The sequence below is a fragment of the Oncorhynchus tshawytscha genome, linkage group LG09 (assembly GCF_018296145.1).
Source record: "Oncorhynchus tshawytscha isolate Ot180627B linkage group LG09, Otsh_v2.0, whole genome shotgun sequence".
Taxonomy (NCBI): domain Eukaryota; kingdom Metazoa; phylum Chordata; class Actinopteri; order Salmoniformes; family Salmonidae; genus Oncorhynchus; species Oncorhynchus tshawytscha.
Window position 1 is genome coordinate 29,484,537 of NC_056437.1, and position 20,941 is coordinate 29,505,477.

General features: G+C 41.5%; 1 protein-coding gene across 2 annotated transcripts in view; it reads right to left on the reverse strand.

Moving 5' to 3' along the window:
• Positions 1 to 20,941, reverse strand: part of LOC112257743 (glutamate receptor 3) — a 115,151-nt gene that overhangs the window by 45,225 nt on the left and 48,985 nt on the right. For both annotated transcript variants that reach the window (XM_024431551.2, XM_042326759.1), the window contains exon 4: positions 13,909 to 14,096. In XM_024431551.2, the coding sequence (XP_024287319.2) occupies positions 13,909 to 14,096 (188 nt within the window). The remainder of the gene's footprint in view (positions 1 to 13,908; positions 14,097 to 20,941) is intronic.

The window sequence follows — 20,941 nt, forward strand, 5'->3', positions numbered from 1 at the left end:
TTTGCTAACCATGTGTATGTGACAAATAAATTGGATTTGATTTGATTTTTTAGGTAGCCTGGGTTTCACTTTTGGTTTGTGAGTGTTTGTTTCCGTGTGAGTGTTTGTCGCCACACGGTACTGTTTCGGTTTCGTTCATGTTCACATTTATTGTTTTGTATTTTATAGTGTCCAGTTTATTTATTAAAGTAATCATCATGAACACTTACAACGCTGCATCTTGGTCCGATCCTTACTCCTCCTCAGACGAAGAGGAGATCTGCCGTTACAATATACTTCTGTGTATTAATTTTAAGAAAGGCATTGATGTTTATGGTTAGGTACAGTCGTGCAACGATTTGTTCGCAAATGCGCTTTTGTTAAATCATCCCCCGTTTGGCGAAGTTGGCTGTCTTTGTTAGGAAGAAATCTTCACAGAGTTCGCAATGAGCCAGGTTAGCAGGAAATATTAACTAAATATGCAGGTTTCAAAATATATACTTGTGTATTGATTTTAAGAAAGGCATTGATGTTTATGGTTAGGTACACATGGGAGCAAGACAGTCCTTTTTCACGAATATGCACCGCATAGATTATATGCAACGCAGGAAATGCTAGATAAACTAGTAATATCATCAACCATGTGTAGTTAACTAGTGATTATGATTGTTTTTTATAAGATAAGTTTAATGCTAGCTAGCAACTTACCTTGGCTTACTGCATTTGTGTAACAGGCAGTCTCCTTGTGGAGTGCAATGTAATCAGGTGGTTAGAGCTTTGGACTAGTTAACTGTAAGGTTGCAAGATTGAATCCCCGAGCTGACAAGGTAAAAATCTGTCATTCTGCCCCTGAACAAGGCAGTTAACCCACCGTTCTTAGTCCGTCAGTGTAAATAAGAATGTGTTCTAACTGACTTGCCTAGTTAAATAAAGGATAAGTAAAGGTGTAAAAAAAAAAAATCTGCCAAATCGGTGTCCAAAAATACCGATTTCCGATTGTTATGAAAACTTGAAATCGGCCCTAATTAATCAGCCATTCCAATTAATCGGTCGACCTAGAGTTGTTACGTTACAGCCTTATTCTAAAATGCATTAAATAAATGTTTTTCCTCATCAATCTACACACAATACCCCATAATGACAAGGCAAAAAAAAGGTTTTTAGAAATGTTAGCAAATGTATTACAAATAACAAACAGAAATACCTTATTTACAGTATTCATACCCTTGCTATGAGACTCGAAATTGAGCTTAGGTGCATCCTGTTTCCATTGATCATCCTTGAGATGTTTCTACAACTTGATTGGAGTCCACCTGGGGTAAATGCAATTGATTGGACATGATTTGGAAAGGCACACACCCGTCTATATAAGATCCCAACGTTGACAGTGCATGTCAGAGCAAAAACCAAGCCATGAGGTTGAAGGAATTTTCCGTAGAGCTCTGAGACAGGATTGTGTCAAGGCACAGATCTGGGGAAGGGTACCAAAATATCTGCAGCATTGAAGGTCCCCAAGAACTTTGTGGCAACAGTTTGAGAAAGGCCCTTTCTTGTTTCAGCATGACAATGTTCCCCGTGCACAAAGCGAGGTCCATGCAGAAATGGTTTGTCGAGATCAGTGTGGAAGAACTTGACTGGCCTGCACAGAGCCCTGACCTCAACCCCATTGAACACCTTTGGGAAGAATTGGAACGCCGACTTCGAGCTAGACCTAATCGCCCCAACATCATTGTCTGACCTCACTAATGCTCTTGTGGCTGAATGTAAGCAAGTCCCTGCAGCAATGATCCAACACCTAGTGGAAAGCCTTCCCAGGGACCAACTCAATTTTAATGCCCATGATTTTGGAATGACATGTTCAACGAGCAGGTGTCCACATATTTTTGGTCATGTAGTGTAACTAATAAATTACAGTTAACTAAAATGTACGCTTAATCCAGTATAAAGTAATGTATAGAATTTATTATACAACAGACAAAATTCAGAAATTCTACAGCACAATGGCAGGCAGAGTGATGTCAATAATCCTGCCTTCTGGGAATGCTGTGAAGTCCAAAAGTTACGGGTGGAATTAGAAAGTTGATTGTCAGAAGTATTACTATTTACTTTTAATCTGTCTGTCTGTATAATTTAAAGACATGGCATATGAGGGTGCAGTGAGCTACCCAATGGGGTGGACGAAACTTTTCTTGTCAATCCTCTTGAAAAATTGTTTACTTAAAAACTGGAAACCAACCAATCCTCCATCGTTAACACAATGGAAAGGTAAAATTGGTTATTATCTAAATGCTGAAAGTGCATGGGTGAAGGAGATAAACAAAATGGTGCAGCTTGAGGCCATGTGGTGGAGAGTGATTCGGGAGCTGGAGATGGGGGTGTGAGCAGTTGGGTCTGGGCAGGGTGATGGCGTCGATGTTTGTATGTTTCCTTTGTTTGTATATGTTTTGTATTTTTTGAAGAAAAAAACATACAAAAGATAAATAAATAAATCAAGTAGTTGGCCGACGGCCAGCATGCACGCAAGATTTGGTTCTGGGTGATGAGATTAGACATTCAGATTCATTCCTGAGTATAAAATGTGAGATTTTTTTGAGATTACCCTAAATAATCGGATTACTTTCAGTTACTTTTAGATTATTTAGGCATTAGAAGAAGACAAAAAGGATCCATCAAATTCATTTGGCGTGTCATCATAGTGGTCTCTGAGAAATTTAAACTTGCGCCTTTTTTATGTAAACATAATTTCTGAATTTAAAAGTAAGCCAGTTGTTCAAAAGTATCTGAAATCGGATTTCAATATTCTGCTGGTAACATAACCGGTCACAGTTAGTTTTTTTGTAATCAGATTACATCTTAATCTTCAATTTGTTAGATTGAAAAGGGGCCAAACCTGAATGCGGTAATGTATTATTTTGCTGTAAGAGTTATAAAACAGCCCATCATTATGTTTGGGAGAGGGCTTTCTGTCTGCCCTGCCCATTGTGTAAGAGAGCACAGTTATCTTCATTTCCTCTCCTATCTTGGTTGCGCTGTGCTGGGCTGTGCTGTGCTGCTGCAGGACCATTAGCCTAAGTATTCCTTGGGGAATCTATTCTAATTAAGCAGACTGGAGCCGTGGCTCTGTGCAGGGCTCGATCTATACCCCGGTGTCTTCCAAAAGATTTGGCTCCCTTTAAAAGCATTCCCACTGACAGAGCCTTGTCTTTGTTGATGTCGTATAAGAGTCATTTGTCATCCAACTCCGCAGAATGGAAACTGGCATCCTTAGGATTCAAATCCTTCCCTTTCGCTTTCCACTTAAACATCTGTGTAAAACAACTGAGCAGGAAAAGGTCAAATTAAAATGTGTACTAATGATAGTAATAGTAGTACTAATAGTAATACTGCTGCACCACCTCTAAAACTGCAGTACTACTACAAAGACAGCATATCATGTCATACCTTTTAAATTGATAACTATTGCCGTGTCTTTGGCATCATTAAAACTGAAGACCTATTTATCAAATAACTCTCTGTAATTACTATTCACGTAATCACGTAACTGTAATTAACTAGGAAGTCGGGGCACCAAGGAAAATATTCAGATTACAAAGTTATAATTTCCATAATATAACTTTTCAGATATTTTAATATCTGATCAATTAATCTTCTGATTAATGACTTATTCTTTATTTGACCTCACGTTAGTCTCATTTCAAACGTCGTAAATTGTTGGTTATCTGCACGAACCCAGTCTTCACTATGAGTCATCCATACATCAATTGTCTTAAATAATTTATTTACTAACTAAGTAATTCACAGAAATGCATAAACAAATGGTAGATAGTTACAAGGAAATGATAGCGGATGTGCCCTAGTGGGCTAAAACGGTATCGCGGCTTGGTGTACAAAAAGGGAAGTGGGGGTCAACTGAGATGAGACACTACAAAGTTGATAATTATAACAATTGAAATGCTAATCCTTTGCACATGAACGCTCATTCATTCAGGAACAATTGCAATCAATATATATATATATTTACGCTCAGTGTGTCGTCGGGATCTCTGTTGAAAAGTTAGTTTCTGTTGGAGAGCCTGTGCACCCTCTCTCTCTCTCTCTGTTGTGGTTAGGATAGATAGGTCAGAGTGACATTCATTCATGTCGTTATATAATAGATGTTTCGGCGGTTGTCGGTCTTCGCGTTCAATGATACCGAATTCCTAGCTGCAGACTAGTAATTAATATCAAAGACTTGTTCTTATTCTGTCGGTATCGATAGTCTAAGAGTTTAACCACGTGGTATGGTTAAAAGATTCAGCAATCGTCTGCAACCTTTGTCCTCTCGTAATTGAGAGAAACATGGTCTGGTGATATAAAACCACCACCCAGGTTTTCTTCGGAAGAGCAGAAAAGGGCCTGTCCCAGGATGCCTGACCATAACTGTGCTCATGGGAGGTCCTCTGATTTAGTTAAACTCCAAAGGGTATTGGAGTTTCCTTCATTAAACAGTCCAAAATCACATTACACAATTTCACAAACAGTATCATCCTCACTCATTCTTCTTATACAACAATTAGATGTAAGCCTCGTATTTGAGGCTATTATATAAACAGCGTTATGGTAATGTGGCAGTATTGTCTCCCATGAGTTTCACAAAATTGTACCAAATGGACCAGTTCGTAGCTGGATTCTTCACCGATCTTTAATAGCTTCTCCAGAACATAAATGTTGTTCAGTTCTCCAGTTCTGTGAGGTGGAAGAAATTCCTTTGTTCTCTCTATGAAACTTTACTCTTTATCTATACTGTGGCCATGAGGAGATAATCTCCTCCAGGAATTTACGACCTCTCTCTGACCACAGCAGCCTGGGTGTAGGAGACAGGGGGTTAGGTGGATGGTGCATAGAAAAGGTCTGGTGCAGAGGGAGGGGTGCTCGCTGTACCCAAAGAGGGCAACGTCATGACACTATGTAAAACTGTCACGTTCTGACCTTTATTTCTGTTGTTTTTGTCATTATTTAGTATGGTCAGGGCGTGAGTTGGGGTGGGCAGTCTATGTTTGTTTTTCTATGATTTTGGGATTTCTATGTTTCGGCCTAGTATGGTTCTCAATCAGAGGCAGGTGTCATTAGTTGTCTCTGATTGAGAATCATACTTAGGTAGCCTGGGTTTCACTGTTTGTTTGTTGGTGATTGTCTATGTTAGTTGCTTGTGTCAGCACAGGTCTCATTTATAGCTTCACGGTCGTTATTGGTTTATTGTTTTTGTATTCAGTGTTCAGTACTTTCTTTTATTAAATATTCATCATGAACACATACCACGCCACATTTTGGTCCTCCGATCCTTCTCGCCTCTCCTCTTCAGATGAAGAGGAGGAAGACCGTGACAAAAACAAACCATTTAGCAATACAGTAATTCACACACAGAGTCAGGTTCCCTCTCCCATTTCCCCCTCCAGCAGAATCCAGCTCATCCACCCCCCTCTCCTCTGTGGGAGTGGAATTCCAATCCACCAGTGGGCATTATACCACTTCTGCTATTCCATCAACCAGCACAGAGCACTGCACAGCAGAGGGAAGCTGCATGCATGGTTCCATTCCCACAAGCATTCTATTCTCTCTCCATCCACTCTCATCTCTAGTCTTCACACACTACCTCTCTTTTTTTCCTCCTGTGGTAAACTGGTTCCGTCGCTTGATCATTTATGAGCAGGTTGTGGGAGTGAGGTCTCTCCAAAGGCCCATCCATTCATGCCTGGGCCTATTCTTTACAGAGGAGATGAGCAGGTTGATACCTTTAAGATGGTGAGAGCCTGCAGGGCAGAGCAAGCTCCCAGACCCCACAAATCAACACATACAGAGCCTCAGGCCAGCACACACTCTGGTCTGTCTAGCACCAAACTACCTCACTGAGAGAAATGATAACGAGTAACAACTATATGATTGAATAGGAGACACTGTGCTAGACATGCGTTTTGAATGACAAGTCATTGGGTTCATATTAGGAGAGAAAGACAGGGAGCCCTCCACTCTGTGTATCTCTCTCAGATATTGTGCCTTCAGTACTGCACACTACTCGAGGAATACAATCCAAAATGGGTGTATCGCTGAGTGATCTTGCATGTGTTCAGGCTCCTGCCTGCCTTTGTGTGAAATCTTCCCTCAGGCTAGGAGGCTAGGGCTATTTTTAGCAGGCTGATTGTATGCTGTTATGGGACAGCGTGTCCTACTTACACTGGGAGCTGCTGATATTAAAGCAAAGTGTTGATGTGACGACCCACATAATGAATCGTCCTTGAGAGACCCAGACGTGTCCTGCCAGTCTCAAACACCAAAGCCACCACTGTGTCTGTTAAGTGACTTCAAATGGCTTCAACATTCACACTGGGGCTGTGGGTGTCAGGGCTTGGAAAGCAGAGATATCACACTTATAATTGCCAGAAGTTAAACAGAATGACCATATTGGTATTCATAGGACAGCTCAGAATTAGTAAGCTGAATTCAGCTCATAAATGTCAAGATTTCAACCTCTCACATCAGTCAAGAGGACAGATATAAACCTCCTGACCTGAATGAGAAAGTAATATTCTGTCACTTTCAGATACATCCTTCCATCAGGGTCAGAACCAAGTGGCAATAAACACAAATCTGTCTGAAAGGTCACAGTAAAACTCTTTAGCACAATCACAATGAAGGATCACCATAATGAAGAAGACCTGCTCATTCCATGACATAGTCTAACCAGGTGAATGCTATGATCCCTTACTGATGCCGCTTGTTAAATCCACTTCAATCAGTGTAAAGGAAGCGGGGGAGACAGATTAAAGAAGGATTTTTAAGCCTTGGGACAATTGAGACATGGATTGTGTATGTGTGCCATTCAGAGGGTGAATGGGCAAGACACAATAAGTGCCTTTGAATGGGGTATGGCAGTAGCTGCCTTGTGCATTCATTTGTGTTAAGAACTGCAATGGTGCTGGGTTTTTCATGCGCAACTGTTTCCTGTGTGTATCACGAATGGTCCACCATCCAAAGGACATCCAGCCAACTTGACACAACTGTGGGAAGCAATCGGCCAGCATCAATGTTCCTTCTAAACTGTGCGTGTGCACTTCCTCCAGGACTGCCGCCCAGAAGAAATGCCATGCCGCACAGAGACGCATGAAATTGAACTTCACTGAAGTCGTCCCATTAGTTTGCGCTATATAGATCAACGTTTTTCTGTGATCGAATCAACATTATATCACCCCCTTTTCAATGCAACAAACCAAAATAAATCTAACTTTGCAAGATATATCTGTGATTTTGTTGTAACAGAGCCAGAGCACAACAGAGTAGAATTCTATTGTCGGGGGTAACCCACGAGCGGTCTTTCAATCACCAGCTAGTGCACATTTCAGATCAGTTCAGATCAGAGTGCAGAATGTGCGTGTGCACATTTGTTTATATTCTTTGCTAGTTAGCAAGTTATTAGCCCAGTTATAGATAAGTATAGGTCAGCAATGGGGAGTTACTGCTTCCTACAAGAGGACAAAACGTGTAGGCTACATTTAAAGCTGTCTTTGAAAGGCCAGTCAGGTAAAAAGCTTACTTCTTAATTAAATGGGCAGTGTTGTATTTTGAGACAGGCTTGAATATGCAAATAAGCCAATAGGCAGAGGGGTAGCCTACATGATCTAATTCTCTGTATGGTAATAATAATACATTTTATTTCATAAAGTGGTTTCTTGCATCATACAACACAATACAATGCAAGTTACAGTCAGCTTTTTGGCCCATGTTGTAAAAAATCATTAATTCATGTCAAGCCCTTCATAATGTAAAAATGTTTTTAAAAGTCTCATTGAATGTAGGCCTGCACTGAACACTACATATAGGCTATATCACAGAAATTCAAAGCTATTTCCATGTGAAAATGTTATGGGATTCGCTCCATTAGTTTTGTTGGTAGGCCTACAGTGCATTCAGAAAGTATTCAGACCCCTTGACTTTTTCCACAATTTGTTCAGTTACAGCCTTATTCTAAAATTGATTAAACAGTTTTTTCCCCTCATCAATCTACATACAATACACAATACTGAAAAAGCCACTCAAGGACATTCAGAGACTTGTCCCGAAGCCACTCCTGCATTGTCTTGGCTGTGTGCTTAGGGTCGTTGTCCTGTTAGAAGGTGAACCTTTGCCCCAGTCTGAGGTCCTGAGCGCTCTGGAACAGGTTTTCATCAAGGATCTCTCTGTATTTTGCTCCATTCATCTTTGCTCTGTCCATGCCTCATGACTAGTCTCCCAGTCCCTGCTGCTGAAAAACATTCCCACTGCATGTTGCTGCCACCACCATGCATCACCGTAGGGATGGTGCCAGGTTTCTTCCAGATGTGATGCTTGGCATTCAGGCCAAAGAGTTCAATCTTGGTTTCATCAGACCAGAAAATCTTGGTTCTCATGGTCTTAAGAGTCCTTTAGGTGCCTTTTACTGAGGAATGGCTTCTGTCTGGTCACTCTACCATAAAGGCCTGATTGGTGGAGTGCTGCAGAGATGGTTGTCCTTCTGGAAGGTTCTCCCCTCCACAGAGGAACTCTAGAGCTCTGTCAGAGTGACCATCGTGTTCTTGGTCACCTCCCTGACCAAGGCCATTCTCCCCCGATTGCTCAGTTTGGCCATGCGGCCAGCTCTAGGAAGAGTCTTGGTGGTTCCACACTTCTTCCATTTAAGAATGATGGCCACTGTGTTCTTGGGGACCTTCAATGCTGCCAACATTTTTTTGGTACCCTTCTCTCGATCTGTGACTCGACACAATCCTGTCAGAGTGACCATCGGGTCTATGAGTTGGGAATCACATCGCTAATTAATCAAACTCTATATATCAGATCAAATGCCATCCTAACAACAACAAAAAAGCTAAACAACTGGCATAAAATTATATTCTTCACAATAAGATTAGTGAACCCATTCCAAGCTTGTGCAAGCTGACATAAACAAATCTAAATCAACAGTAATGTCTTATTCAGTGGCTGATCACCTAGGAAACAGGATGAGAGAGGAACCATGGTTAATAGTAGCTGCTATTCCTCAGTGAAAATGTAGCCTAGGAGCCAACCTCAAACCGTGGCTAGATCAACAATAAGAACCAACGACAAGTTTTAATTTATTTTTGTTATGTTGCACCATAACCCCCTTAAAGAGAGAATGTTCCCTCTGTTTGTGGTGTGTGAGGTTATTATGAGGCGCTAAGTAAGCGTTTCAGCCATACTTACTGCCCAGTTAAATGTCTTAGAGGGTAATGGAGAAGCCCTGTTAAATGTCTTCGAGGGTAATGGAGAAGCCCTGTTAAATGGCTTAGAGGGTAATGGAGAAGCCCTGTTAAATGGCTTAGAGGGTAATGGAAAAGGAATAAGAAGTACAAAGCTGGAGGAGCCAGGAGAGGTCTCTACTAATGGAGATGGTACTTTCAGAGGTATTGAAGGAATGGAGGCAGACTGAATGTCAGACTGAGGCTCATAAAATGCTTCTTTGAAGGGATGGAACACTGACAGAGATCTATGTGGGTGAATCAGACTCTCTCGAAGAAGGTCCTCTTAGTATTTGAAAACAAACAAGGGCACGGAGAAACTTTTAATAATCTTTTGTAGAATCAAGATTATTACTAAAAAATACTCCATTCATGCACACACATAAAGGACAACTAAAGTGATATATAAATCTAAGAACCACAGCTCATTAATTGTGCGTGTGTGCGTGAGTATGCGTAATAATTCTATTTTTTCCACAGGTATAAAAGTATAAATGGGGTACTGAACCCTGGTTGTTGATTCATTCAGTTGATAGACATCAACTGACTGATCCGATTCACACACACCAATATAACCGAACTTGAGTACTCTACAACTCAACCAAAAATCGGTGGTTCTGCCCCTGAGCAAGTGCCGAAGACGTGGATGTCGATTAAGGCAGCCCCCCGCACCTCTCTGATTCAGATGCAGAAGACACATTTCAGTTGAAGGCATTCTGTTGTACAACTGACTAGGTATCCTCCCCTCCCCTCTCCCTTTCCCATATGAGAGCTAACACCAGTATTGAGGTTTCAGGTAAAGTTACTAATCTAAGTGTAGTTCAACGAATCCCCCCATTTTCTGCAGTAGCGAATGAGTCTTAAAGGGCCAATGCAGCCATTTGTATCTCAATTACAAATCATTTCTGGGTAACAATGAAGTACCTTATTGTGATTGTTTTCAATTAAAATGGTTAAAAAGAAACAAAAGAGCTTATTAGCAAATAGCAATTGCTCAAGCAAGAATTTAGCTACAGTAGGAATGTCAGGGAGTGGAGGGGGAATACCGAAAACTAGCTGTTATTGGCTGAGAGGTTGGTCTATTAACTAATTTACCGCCTAGTGATGTCACCAGACAGGCCAAAACTCCATCCCACCAAAACAGGCAGAAATGTCATGCAGTCTCTTCAAACAGGTCCTACACTAAAAGGGCATTATCATCATTTTCACAGTATTATTCCAACCTTTTTGTCAGATGTTACTATGGAATACTGAAGTATAATTACAAGCATTTCATAAGTGTCAAAGGCTTTTATTGACAATTACATGAAGTTGATCAAAGAGTCAATATTTGCAGTGTTGACCCTTCTTTTTCTAGACCTCTGCAATCTGCTCTGGCATGCTGTCAATTAACTTCTGGGCCACATACTGACTGATGGCAGCCCATTCTTGCATAATCAATAATTGGGAGTTTGTCAGAATATTTGGGTTTTTGTTTGTCCACCCGCCTCTTGAGGAATGACCATAAGTTCTCAATGGGATTAAGGTCTGGGGAGTTTCCTGGCCATGGACCCAAAATATCGATGTTTTGTTCCCAGAGCCACTTAGTTATCACTTTTTCCTTATGGCAAGTTGCTCCATCATGCTGGAAAAGGCATTGTTTGTCACCAAACTGTTCCTGAATGGTTGGGAGAAGTTGCTCTCGAAGGATGTGTTGGTACCATTCTTTATTCATGGCTGTGTTCTTAGGCAAAATTGTGAGTGAGCAACCCCACACATGAATGGTCTCAGGATACTTCACTGTTGGCATGACACAGGACTGATGGTAGCGCTCACCTTGTCTTCTCCGGACAAGCTTTTTCCGGATGCCCCAAAAAATCGGAAAGGGGATTCATCAGAGAAAATGACTTTACCCCAGTCCTCAGCAGTCCAATCCCTGTACCTTTCGCAGAATATCAGTCTGTCCCTGATGTTTTTCCTGGAGAGAAGTGGCTTCTTTGCTGCCCTTCTTGACACCAGGCCATCCTCCAAAAGTCTTCGCCTCACTGTGTGTGCAGATGCACTCACACCTGCCTGCTGCCATTCCTGAGCAAGCTCTGTACTGGGGGTGCCCAGATCCCGCAACTGAATCAACTTTAGGAGACGGTCCTTTCACTTGTTGGACTTTCTTGGGCTCACTGAAGCCTTCTTCACAACAATTGAACCGCTCTCCTTGAAGTTATTGATGATCCGATAAATGGTAGATTTAGGTGCAATCTTACTGGCAGCAATAACCTTGCCTGTGAAGCCCTTTTTGTGCATAGCAATGACGACGGCATGTGTTTCCTTGCAGGTAACCATGACTGACAGAGGAAGAACAATGATTCCAAGCACCACCCTCCTTTTGAAGCTTCCAGTCTGTTATTTGAACTCCATCAGCATGACAGAGTGATCTCCAGCCATTTCAGCCCTGCCTTTTGTGGCAGGGTTGAAATGCAGTGGACATGTTTTGGGGGATTCAGTTCATTTGCATGGCAAAGAGGGACTTTACAATTAATTGCAATTCATCTGATCACTCTTCATAACATTCTGGAATATATGCAAATTGCCATCATACAAACTGAGGCAACAAACTGAGGCACTTTGTGAAAATTAATATTTGTGTCATTCTCAAAACTTTTGGCCACGACTGTACATACTATACACATTTTACATACACAATCTATTTTACAATAGTTATATTTTGTTTCATTTTAGTCCTGGCCTTCCTCTATTTCTGATGTCCATCCAGTTAGATTTTTATTTGCCATATATTTGTAACTGTGCTATTTCACAAAAGTTCTGAACCTATATACATTTTAGAGACATTATATTTAAATGTGTTATCTTGTTGTTATTAGTCCCACCCTTCAGCTCCATTCAACCCCTCCCATCTATCTCTTAACACCATCCATACTGGATTTCAGGTTGACATATATTCTTCAACTGTGCTGTGATGCTTCACAAAAGTACTGAACCTTTATATTCTCATAGTTTCTAAAGATTGTAAATTAAAGACACACATTTTGACAAAAAAAAAACATTATATTAGTGATCAATTGACTATGACTTTTCAAATCACCCAGTATTGCTATCTGCAGTGTTAGCTCTAGGTAAATGTTACAATTATTCAGCCATTTCTGGACTGTGACCAAAAAACGAGCTACATGTGGACAGTACCAAAATAAATGATCTAATGACTCTGCAAAATCTGCAGAGCTGGGAAGGTTGTATGCCACATATATATAACATTCTATTGGTTGCAAGAATTGAGTATAATCCTTTATATTGAAAAATTAGAAATGTTGAATCCGTCGTCGTTTTGCATGTCAAATCATAAACCATGTGCCATGGAATCAGTACTTCGTCAAATCTCACCTCATGGCACAATGCCTCTCCCTTATGTTCCCTACTTTTTGTGTGTGTGTGTAAATTGTCTTTTGTCTGTAATGTTATATTTCTCGTTATGTGTCGGACCCCAGTAAGACTAGCTGTCACCATGGTGCCGGCTAATGGGGATCCCAATAAAACAAAATGTAAATATATACACTCACCGGACAGTTTATTAGGTACACGAAAATCGATCGCTCCTACACACAATGAGTCACGTGGCCGGGGCTTGCTATATAAAGCAGACAGACAGGCAGGCATCAAGGCATTCAGTTACTGTTTGATTGAACGTTAGAATGAGCAAAACAAGTGACCTAAGCGACTTTGAGCATGGTATGATTGTCGTTGCCAGGTGCACCGGATCCAGTATCTCAGAAAAGGCCGCCCTCCTGGGCTTTTCACACACAACAGTGTCTAGGGTTTACCGAGAATGGTGCGACAAACAAAAAACATCCAGTCAGCGACAGTCCTGTGGGCGAAAACAGCTCGTTCATGAGAGAGGTCAAAGGAGAATGGCAAGAATCCTGCAAGCTAACAGACAGGACACAAATAGACAATTAACGGTGCAGCACAACAGTGGTGTGCAGAACGGTATCTCGGAACGCACAACTCGTCGATCCTTGTCACGGATGGGATATTTCAATAGACGACCACACCGTGTTCCACTCCTGTCAGCTAAAAACAAGAAGCGGCTCCAATCTCCACGCAATCTCTCATAGCCTGGTTCCTCTATAGGTTTCTTCCTGGGTTTTGGCCTTTCTAGGGAGTTTTTCCTAGCCAACGTGCTTCAACACCTGCATTGCTTACTGTTTGGGGTTTTAGGCTGGGTTTCTGTACAGCACTTTGAGATATCAGCTGATGTACGAAGGGCTATATAAATACATTTGATTTGATTTGATTACAAACATTAGACAATTGAGGAGTGGAAAAACATTGCCTGGAGTTCAGTTTACTTAAGCAGCCTGCACAGTCCCCAGACCTCAACCCAATAGAGCATCTTTAGGATGAGATGGAACGGGCTGTTCACAGCAGTAATGCACTGTCGTCCAATCTGCAGCAACTGCGTGATGCCATCGCATTAGCATGGACCAACCTCCCTGTGGAACGTTTCTGAATTGCAGAATTCACCCGAAGAATTCAGGTTTTCTGGAGGCAAAGGGGGGTCCGACCTGGTACTAGATGGGTGTAGCTAATAAACCGGCCAGTGAGTGTATATTTAAAACAGGAAAATCACATTTTTGACTGCACTGGGCCTTTAAGGCCCACAGTACTATACCTGTTCCAGGATGGTGTTGATTCTTCCAACCTCACAGTCGATGAGGAAGCATTTCTCCTGCCTGCGGTCCATCTCCTCAATGATGCGTTTGTACTCTGTAGGGTCCACTATGCTGCCCACCGACCGGGCCGTCACCTGCCAGTTATTGGCCACTGCTGACTCCATGATGGCTTGAAGGATAGAGAAACCTGGAGGAGAGAGAGGGGGTCAGTCACATACAGTAGAATGGTAAAGGTGGGTTTGTGGTCGTTTGCAGAGGAGAGCGGTGTACTTAATCACGTCATAGTTACTGTAAAGTCAAAATACAAAGCTCTTTGACAATAAAATATGGGCACATATTCTAGTCACGTGCACAAGTACAATGAAATGCATTTCTTGCGAGCTCTAAACCCAACAACGCTGTAATAACATAAGAGAACAAAAACGCACAAGAAATAAAAATAAGAAATCAGAAATAAAAGAACAGGAGAAAGTAAGAAGCTACAGTTCCAATACCATATTTACAATGTGCAGAGATACTGGAGTGATAGAGGTAGATATGTATATTGGTAAGGTGACTAGGCATCAGGATGTATGATAAACAGAGTAGCAGTGGTGTAAATAAAGATTGTATGTGAGTGTGTGTGTGTGTAGTCAGTATGAATCAGTGGAGGCTGCTGAGGGGAGGATGGCTCATAATAATGGCTGGAACGGAGCAAATGGAATGACATCAAACACCTGGAAACCATGTGTTTGATGTATTTGATACCATTCCACTGATTCCGCTCCAGCCATTAACACGAGCCCGTCCTCCCCAATTAAGGTGCCACCAACCTCCTGTGGTATAAATGTGTGCATGTTATGTGTGTGTTGGAGTGTCTGTGTGCGTGAGTGTGTAGAGTCCTGTGTGTGTGCATAGAGACAGTGCAAAAATACAAATAATTACAAGTGTCAACTCAGTCTGTGTTGCTATTATTTTAGCTATTTAACACCTCTTATGGTTTGGGGATAGAAACTGTTCAGAAGCCTGTTGGTGTCAGACTTGATGCACCGGTATTGCTTGCCGTGCGGCAGCAGAGAGAACAGTCTATATCTTGGGTGACTGGAGTATTTAATGATTTTCCGGGCCTTCCTTACTGATATAGAGGTCCTGGATGGCAGGGAGCTCGGCCCCAGTGATGTACTGGGCTGTCCGCACCACCCTCTGTAGCACAATGCGATCGAGGGCGGTGCTGTTGCCGTACCAAGCAGTGATGCAGCCAGTCAAGATGCTCTAATGGTGCCGCTGTTTAACTTTTTGTGGATTTGAAGGCCCATGCCAAACTTGTTCAACCTCCTGAGGGGGAAGAGGCACTGTCGCACCTTTTCACAACTGTGTGTGTGTGTGTGTGTGTGTGCACCATTTTAAGTCCTTAGTGATTTGGACCTTGAGGGACTTGAAGCTCTCAAACCGCTCCACTGCCGCCCCATCGATGTGGATGGGGGCGTGCTCGCCCTCCCCCATTTCTCACTTTTTATCATTGTCAATTTAAAGGTTCTGTTTTGTACTGTTTGTTAACCAACTGGTGTAGGGTATGAATATTTTATGTTTTCTGTCCACTTGAATGGTATCATTCTGTCATAAAAACAACCACAATAGTCTTTGAGCCCATGAGAAAAAACCTCCCAAAAGACAGCCCTGTCAATATCACATTTCATGGGTGAAATAAATGGTACAGAAGGCAAAGTATGTCAAATGGAAAAGTAGCTTATAGCTTCCAGGACAGGCAACTAGAAATTCTAGTCTGGGCTTTTTATGATGGGGAACTGTTTCGCAGAAATACTACTTGCAATGCCAATAAGCTTTGGAGGAAAATTTCAATTGAATAGGTTTTCATTTCAGCTCCCAGTGTCTCGGCTGTCACAGTCTGTAATAACTGAATTAATGTGATTTAAAATTCAAATTGTGCGGTACATCATGTCAGTGTTACCAGTATCAGTGTTACCCCTCCAACGTATAGGTTATAATGGATATCACAGTGTTCTAGGTCTGACAAGCAGGCCTTAAAGGGGCGGAGTTACAAAAGGGGCGGAGTTACAACCCAGGACATGTTTTCTTTTCAGAAGATCAATGCATCGTCCATTATGTCAACTCAAGGTCAAACTGCGGGCCTGAAATGGGGGTTATACAGCGAGAGCCGCACCCCTTTATGGGTAATAGCCTTATCAAAATATGAATGTTATTTAATAACATTCCTTACACCACAATGAATAATGATGTGCTACCAATGGATTATTCATGCATAGAAATATACAGACCTAGAATAGAGTAATGAAAGAAAACATATATACATATCAGCGATGGTGGAAATGTGTGGTGGCAGTAGGTCATTATGTGGTTGTAAGTAATAGACAGATAAAATGGTGCAGTTGAGAAAGGCTTTGTGCGAGAGCAAGCACGCTATAGTCGGCTTGGCTAAATGGGCAGAGGCAGCAACATGCGCTCGGCTATCTCTTCCTCTTAGAGCTTGGGATAAAATCGCTGATTCAATAAAATGATGAATATTATTACTGATGCTGAAGCAGTCAGTGTAGATTATGCTAATGCAGATGCGGTCTTTGCAGTGCACCCCTGCTGGGCCCATCCACATTAAGCATCCACACTGTTCCCTATATGCGCTACCGTCACTTTGTCCAACCTGCTACTGGCACGCCAGGGACCTCTGTATAAAAACACTTTGACAGCCCAGTCTAAAGACACCTGTAGCCCAAAACATCTCACAGTACCTCCACTAACAGCCAGCCATCACAGTTTCAGCATGTTACTTTCCATGTGAAAGGGACATTTTAATTAATGTCAAATGGAGGAAACATGTTATGAGTGTTCATGGATACTTTAAACCGTCTAGAACGCTAGTTGTAGGCATAAATAGATCTACTGCTGTATATGTAGATATATGGAGCTGTGAAGTGAAGAACTACCATAGACTAGCTAGCTAGAGCACATAAGAATTCTGCGCACAGCCAGAGACTCAGCCATCCACTCTCCTCTATATCCTCTCCTACGTTAGTGACCTTCACTCAAGAGACCACTGCAGAAGGTTGTCCAATCAGACATTGCCTTTTATAAGACAGGCGGCTGTGAAGGACTGAGCACGGCTACATCACCATCACCCACTCAGGTGGCGACTGGAAGAGCAGCGAGGAGCAGGGAGAGCCGTGTATGCACGTCTGATATTTCTAAAGGTTGGGAGACTCAACAACGGTTTTCATGCGTCTGACCGTATCCCAGCGCACTGTGAATGACAGCCAGATAAGATAAAACCCAGGAGCTGACCCCTGGTTGAAAGGACAGGGGCTTATTCTGTCATTGTAGAAGCACCATCAGGTCACACTGAAAAACACTGTGCTTTTATCATCCATCCCCACAGCATATTAAGAGAGAGAAAAGACTGCAGTCTATGTCTGATAGCATAGCAGCACAGAGGAAATTAAAAAGCAAATGCTGAAATATGAGGTGTTTTTTCACCAGCTTCCCTGAGACTACATATTGTATAGAGTACACTGGGTAAAGCCTGACATTTTAAACATGTTACCAGCTGCTTATGAAGAAAAAGGATTTGGGAGGATTTAGAAATGATTCCCTCATGACTTATATTTTGTATCAATCTTCTGCCTCTAAGCTGATTTGGAAGTTTTGGGATTCAGACGTTATTATGTATTTCTCAATGCTAAACGTGTTGTGAAACATTGACAAGTTAAAATACTTGGAGATGAAAAATAAATTACCAATAATTCTGGCAGAAAATATAAACAGGAGATGTCATGGCATCACAATGCTAAAAGGAACAACAGTCTGGATATTGGCATATCCTGTCTGCTGTGTGTGAGATGAACATAGTGTCACTCAGTGGTGCAAACAACAAAGTGAGTGAATGTTGGTGCAAGGTTTTTAGACGTAAACAGATGGTACATATCACAGAAGCCAGCGGGCAGGGCGACCATCAAGAGCATTTATAAACTGTCAATTGTACAGCCCATAATAAAAACACATGAAATATTCAGAAATCTGGGGCATATTGTCACAAGGCAATGTATAATTGGGATGAAAGTAAGACATTTTGTGAGGGAAATGTTTTAAAGATGACCTATAGTAGTACATTTCTTTAAAAACATTTGATACCGTAGAAACATTCACCTGAATGATTTTTACTACAGCCTGCTGACCAATTGGGAAACATAATTTGTGTGGAAATGAGTCCCAGCTACAGAGCTCAGGGTCAGGGTTGACACCTTTATTCACATCAAGTGCTCAACACTAGATGTCTATCATCTGAAGTCCGACTTGACAGACACTCCATTCAAGTGTAATATCTGACATCCTGTCAGATGAGGCAGTAAAGAAAATGCAGCAAACTAAAAAAAAATCTCTCTCTGACGCTCGATACTCAATTGAACCAATTTTTGTCAGCAAGAAAAACATAAATGATTCTGTACTCAGTATCAAATCTTTGAAAACTAGGCATGGTGAATGGATCAACGAGGAACGTTCAAAATATAATTTTAATGGTGGGGACCTTGACTGGAATATAAACCTTCTTGGTTGTCATCACACTAGGTTCATTTACATTTCTTCACATGAACATAATTCCCTGCCTCAGCGTGGAGTGTGAAAGGTCAAAATGATTATGCAGAAAGCAGAGAAAATGTCTAATTTCTTCTAAAGAACAATTACAACCCCTGATATTTGTCAGTGTCAATTATAATAATTGGGCTATTTGAGTAGAGTAAGACATAAAAATGATCCTGATGCTTCTCTATTTCTCTTGATATACCAAAAAATGTCTTTAGATAATCTGACAGTCAGTGAAAGCTATATATAGTATTTTTTTCATATGTAACAATTGAAGGGTATTAGTAACCATTCAAAATATACAGTTATAAACAAAGACTGACTACATCTGGGACAGCACCCAACTCCAAGCCCAAAGCAGTGTGATTTGCATATGGTCTTTGTATATGGGAAGGATTGATAAAGACAGGTTTTACTGTAGGTGGTGAGCAGTATGGATAATGGGTAGGGAGGTTCTGATAGTATTTGATTTCAGTTCGAGGATATAAGTGTAGATAAGGGTAGTGTGGATAGTATGCTGTGCCATTTGGAGGTTATGAGAGGTAGAGTGGACAATATGCTGTCTCAGGTGGTGGATAGCATCATGGTGGCTGCAGCATCATGGATGCTGTGTGCCCTCAACTCTGACTCAGTCTTCCCCTGCTGCCTCCCAGGAGATGGTGACCTCTTTTAATCTCTCTCTCGGGGCAGGCATCAGAGTTATTTGCTGTGATGGCTTGCCCAAAGCTGAGCAGTGCATCACCGAGGTGAAGTCACACAAAGCTTCTGAGACCACTTTTAGAGAAAGCTCCAAAAATCTCAAAGCTTAAGTCAGAGAGAAAAAAACAACAAGAGCTACTGCAGAGAGAGGCATTCCACTTCCCTGCACCAGATTTCACAAAATTGAGTTTGCTGGCTGGCTTTCTCCTTGAGAGTAAAGCTGCACGTACAGTCCCATGTTTCTGCTCAATTGCCTACAGAACACCCATCTCTTAAACAAACAAAAATGGCCTTTCATCTTGGGCAAACCATGTACCGAACACAGCATATTAAGTCTTTCATAATGCAGAAACACCACTTGTTCAAATGGCCCATGCATTATCCTGAAAGCTTGTGTCCCAAAATAGATGAAAGGCTTTGGAGACCAGTGGCCAGAGACAAGTGAGCAGAGGACGGTATAAACAAAACAGTGTGTAATAAAGCAGGGGCAAGTTCTATTAGTCACCCAGTTCATTATTATGCCATTTTAAGTCACATGGTCAGGCCAGATTAGATGTGACAGACTGTGGATCTCCTTAGGAGATGTTTAGAATTCATAAAGTAAATCATATTTGGTTGAGCTGCAGAGGCACAAAGGGTTTGCTGACTCCTCCATTATTTTCCCCAGGCTACGCCTCCACAATGTTTTTTATGCTATTGAAATTTCTGCTATTTCTCCTGCGAGCAGCTGAGACTAGTGCAGTTAGCTGAGGAGAGAGAGAAAATGAGAGAGAGACTCATACTGGCCATTATAAGCCTCTTGCTCCTGGGCTCCTCTCTTGCTTTTGTTTAGAATGGATGTGTGTACATTTGTCTCCTAATGTCAGTTTTTCCACATACTATGATAGCACAGGATACAAATACAAGGGACTTATTCTGTCAGAGATACAAAGGCTATATAACAATGGGGTTTAAATGCCAACACATTTTAAATATTGAACAATTACATACCTAGGATAATACTGAAATGAGTCACATTACATGTCGATGTTAAAGGTATGCATACATGACATTTTAAGGTCAGTGACTGTGCTGGTTTTCTTTTCTCTCTGAAACACTATTTTTGTCTGCATGCTGTGTATTGATTTCTTTATTTTTCCCCAGTAGCAGCAGCCGTAGGGGCAGTCACAGCACCAACCAAGCAAGCAGTAGAGAGAAGAGAACTGTCCAGTGCTGAAATACTGGTTTCTGCAGTCAGAGCCAGTAGTATAGAGTGGAACTGTCCAAGGTTCTGAAAAATTAGCAACTTAGAACAGGGAGCAGGGAAAAGCAGGGGGAAAAAAAGATCTGAAAATGGCACTGAACCACACAAGGCTGCAGCATTGGAAGCAGTGTTAGTAGGAGCTGTTTCAGCCCAGTGCTGAAATACTAGCTGCTTAAAGAAAGATGAGTACAGACCAGTCGGAAATACTAGCTGCTTAAAGAAAGATGAGTATAGACCAGTCAGAAAGACTGATGCTTGTGATGATTTTTGTATTTGTATTAGTATTTATTATGCATCCAAGGCAGCAGCTACTCTTCCTGGGGTCCAGAAAAATTAAGGCAGTTTATACAATTTTAAAAACATTACAATCCATTCCCAGATTTCTCTTCCTGGGGTTCAGCAAAATTAAGGCAGTTTATACAATTTTAAAAACATTATAATACATTCAGATTTCACAAAACACTGTGTGGCCTCAGGTACCTGCTCCACCTCCAACATCT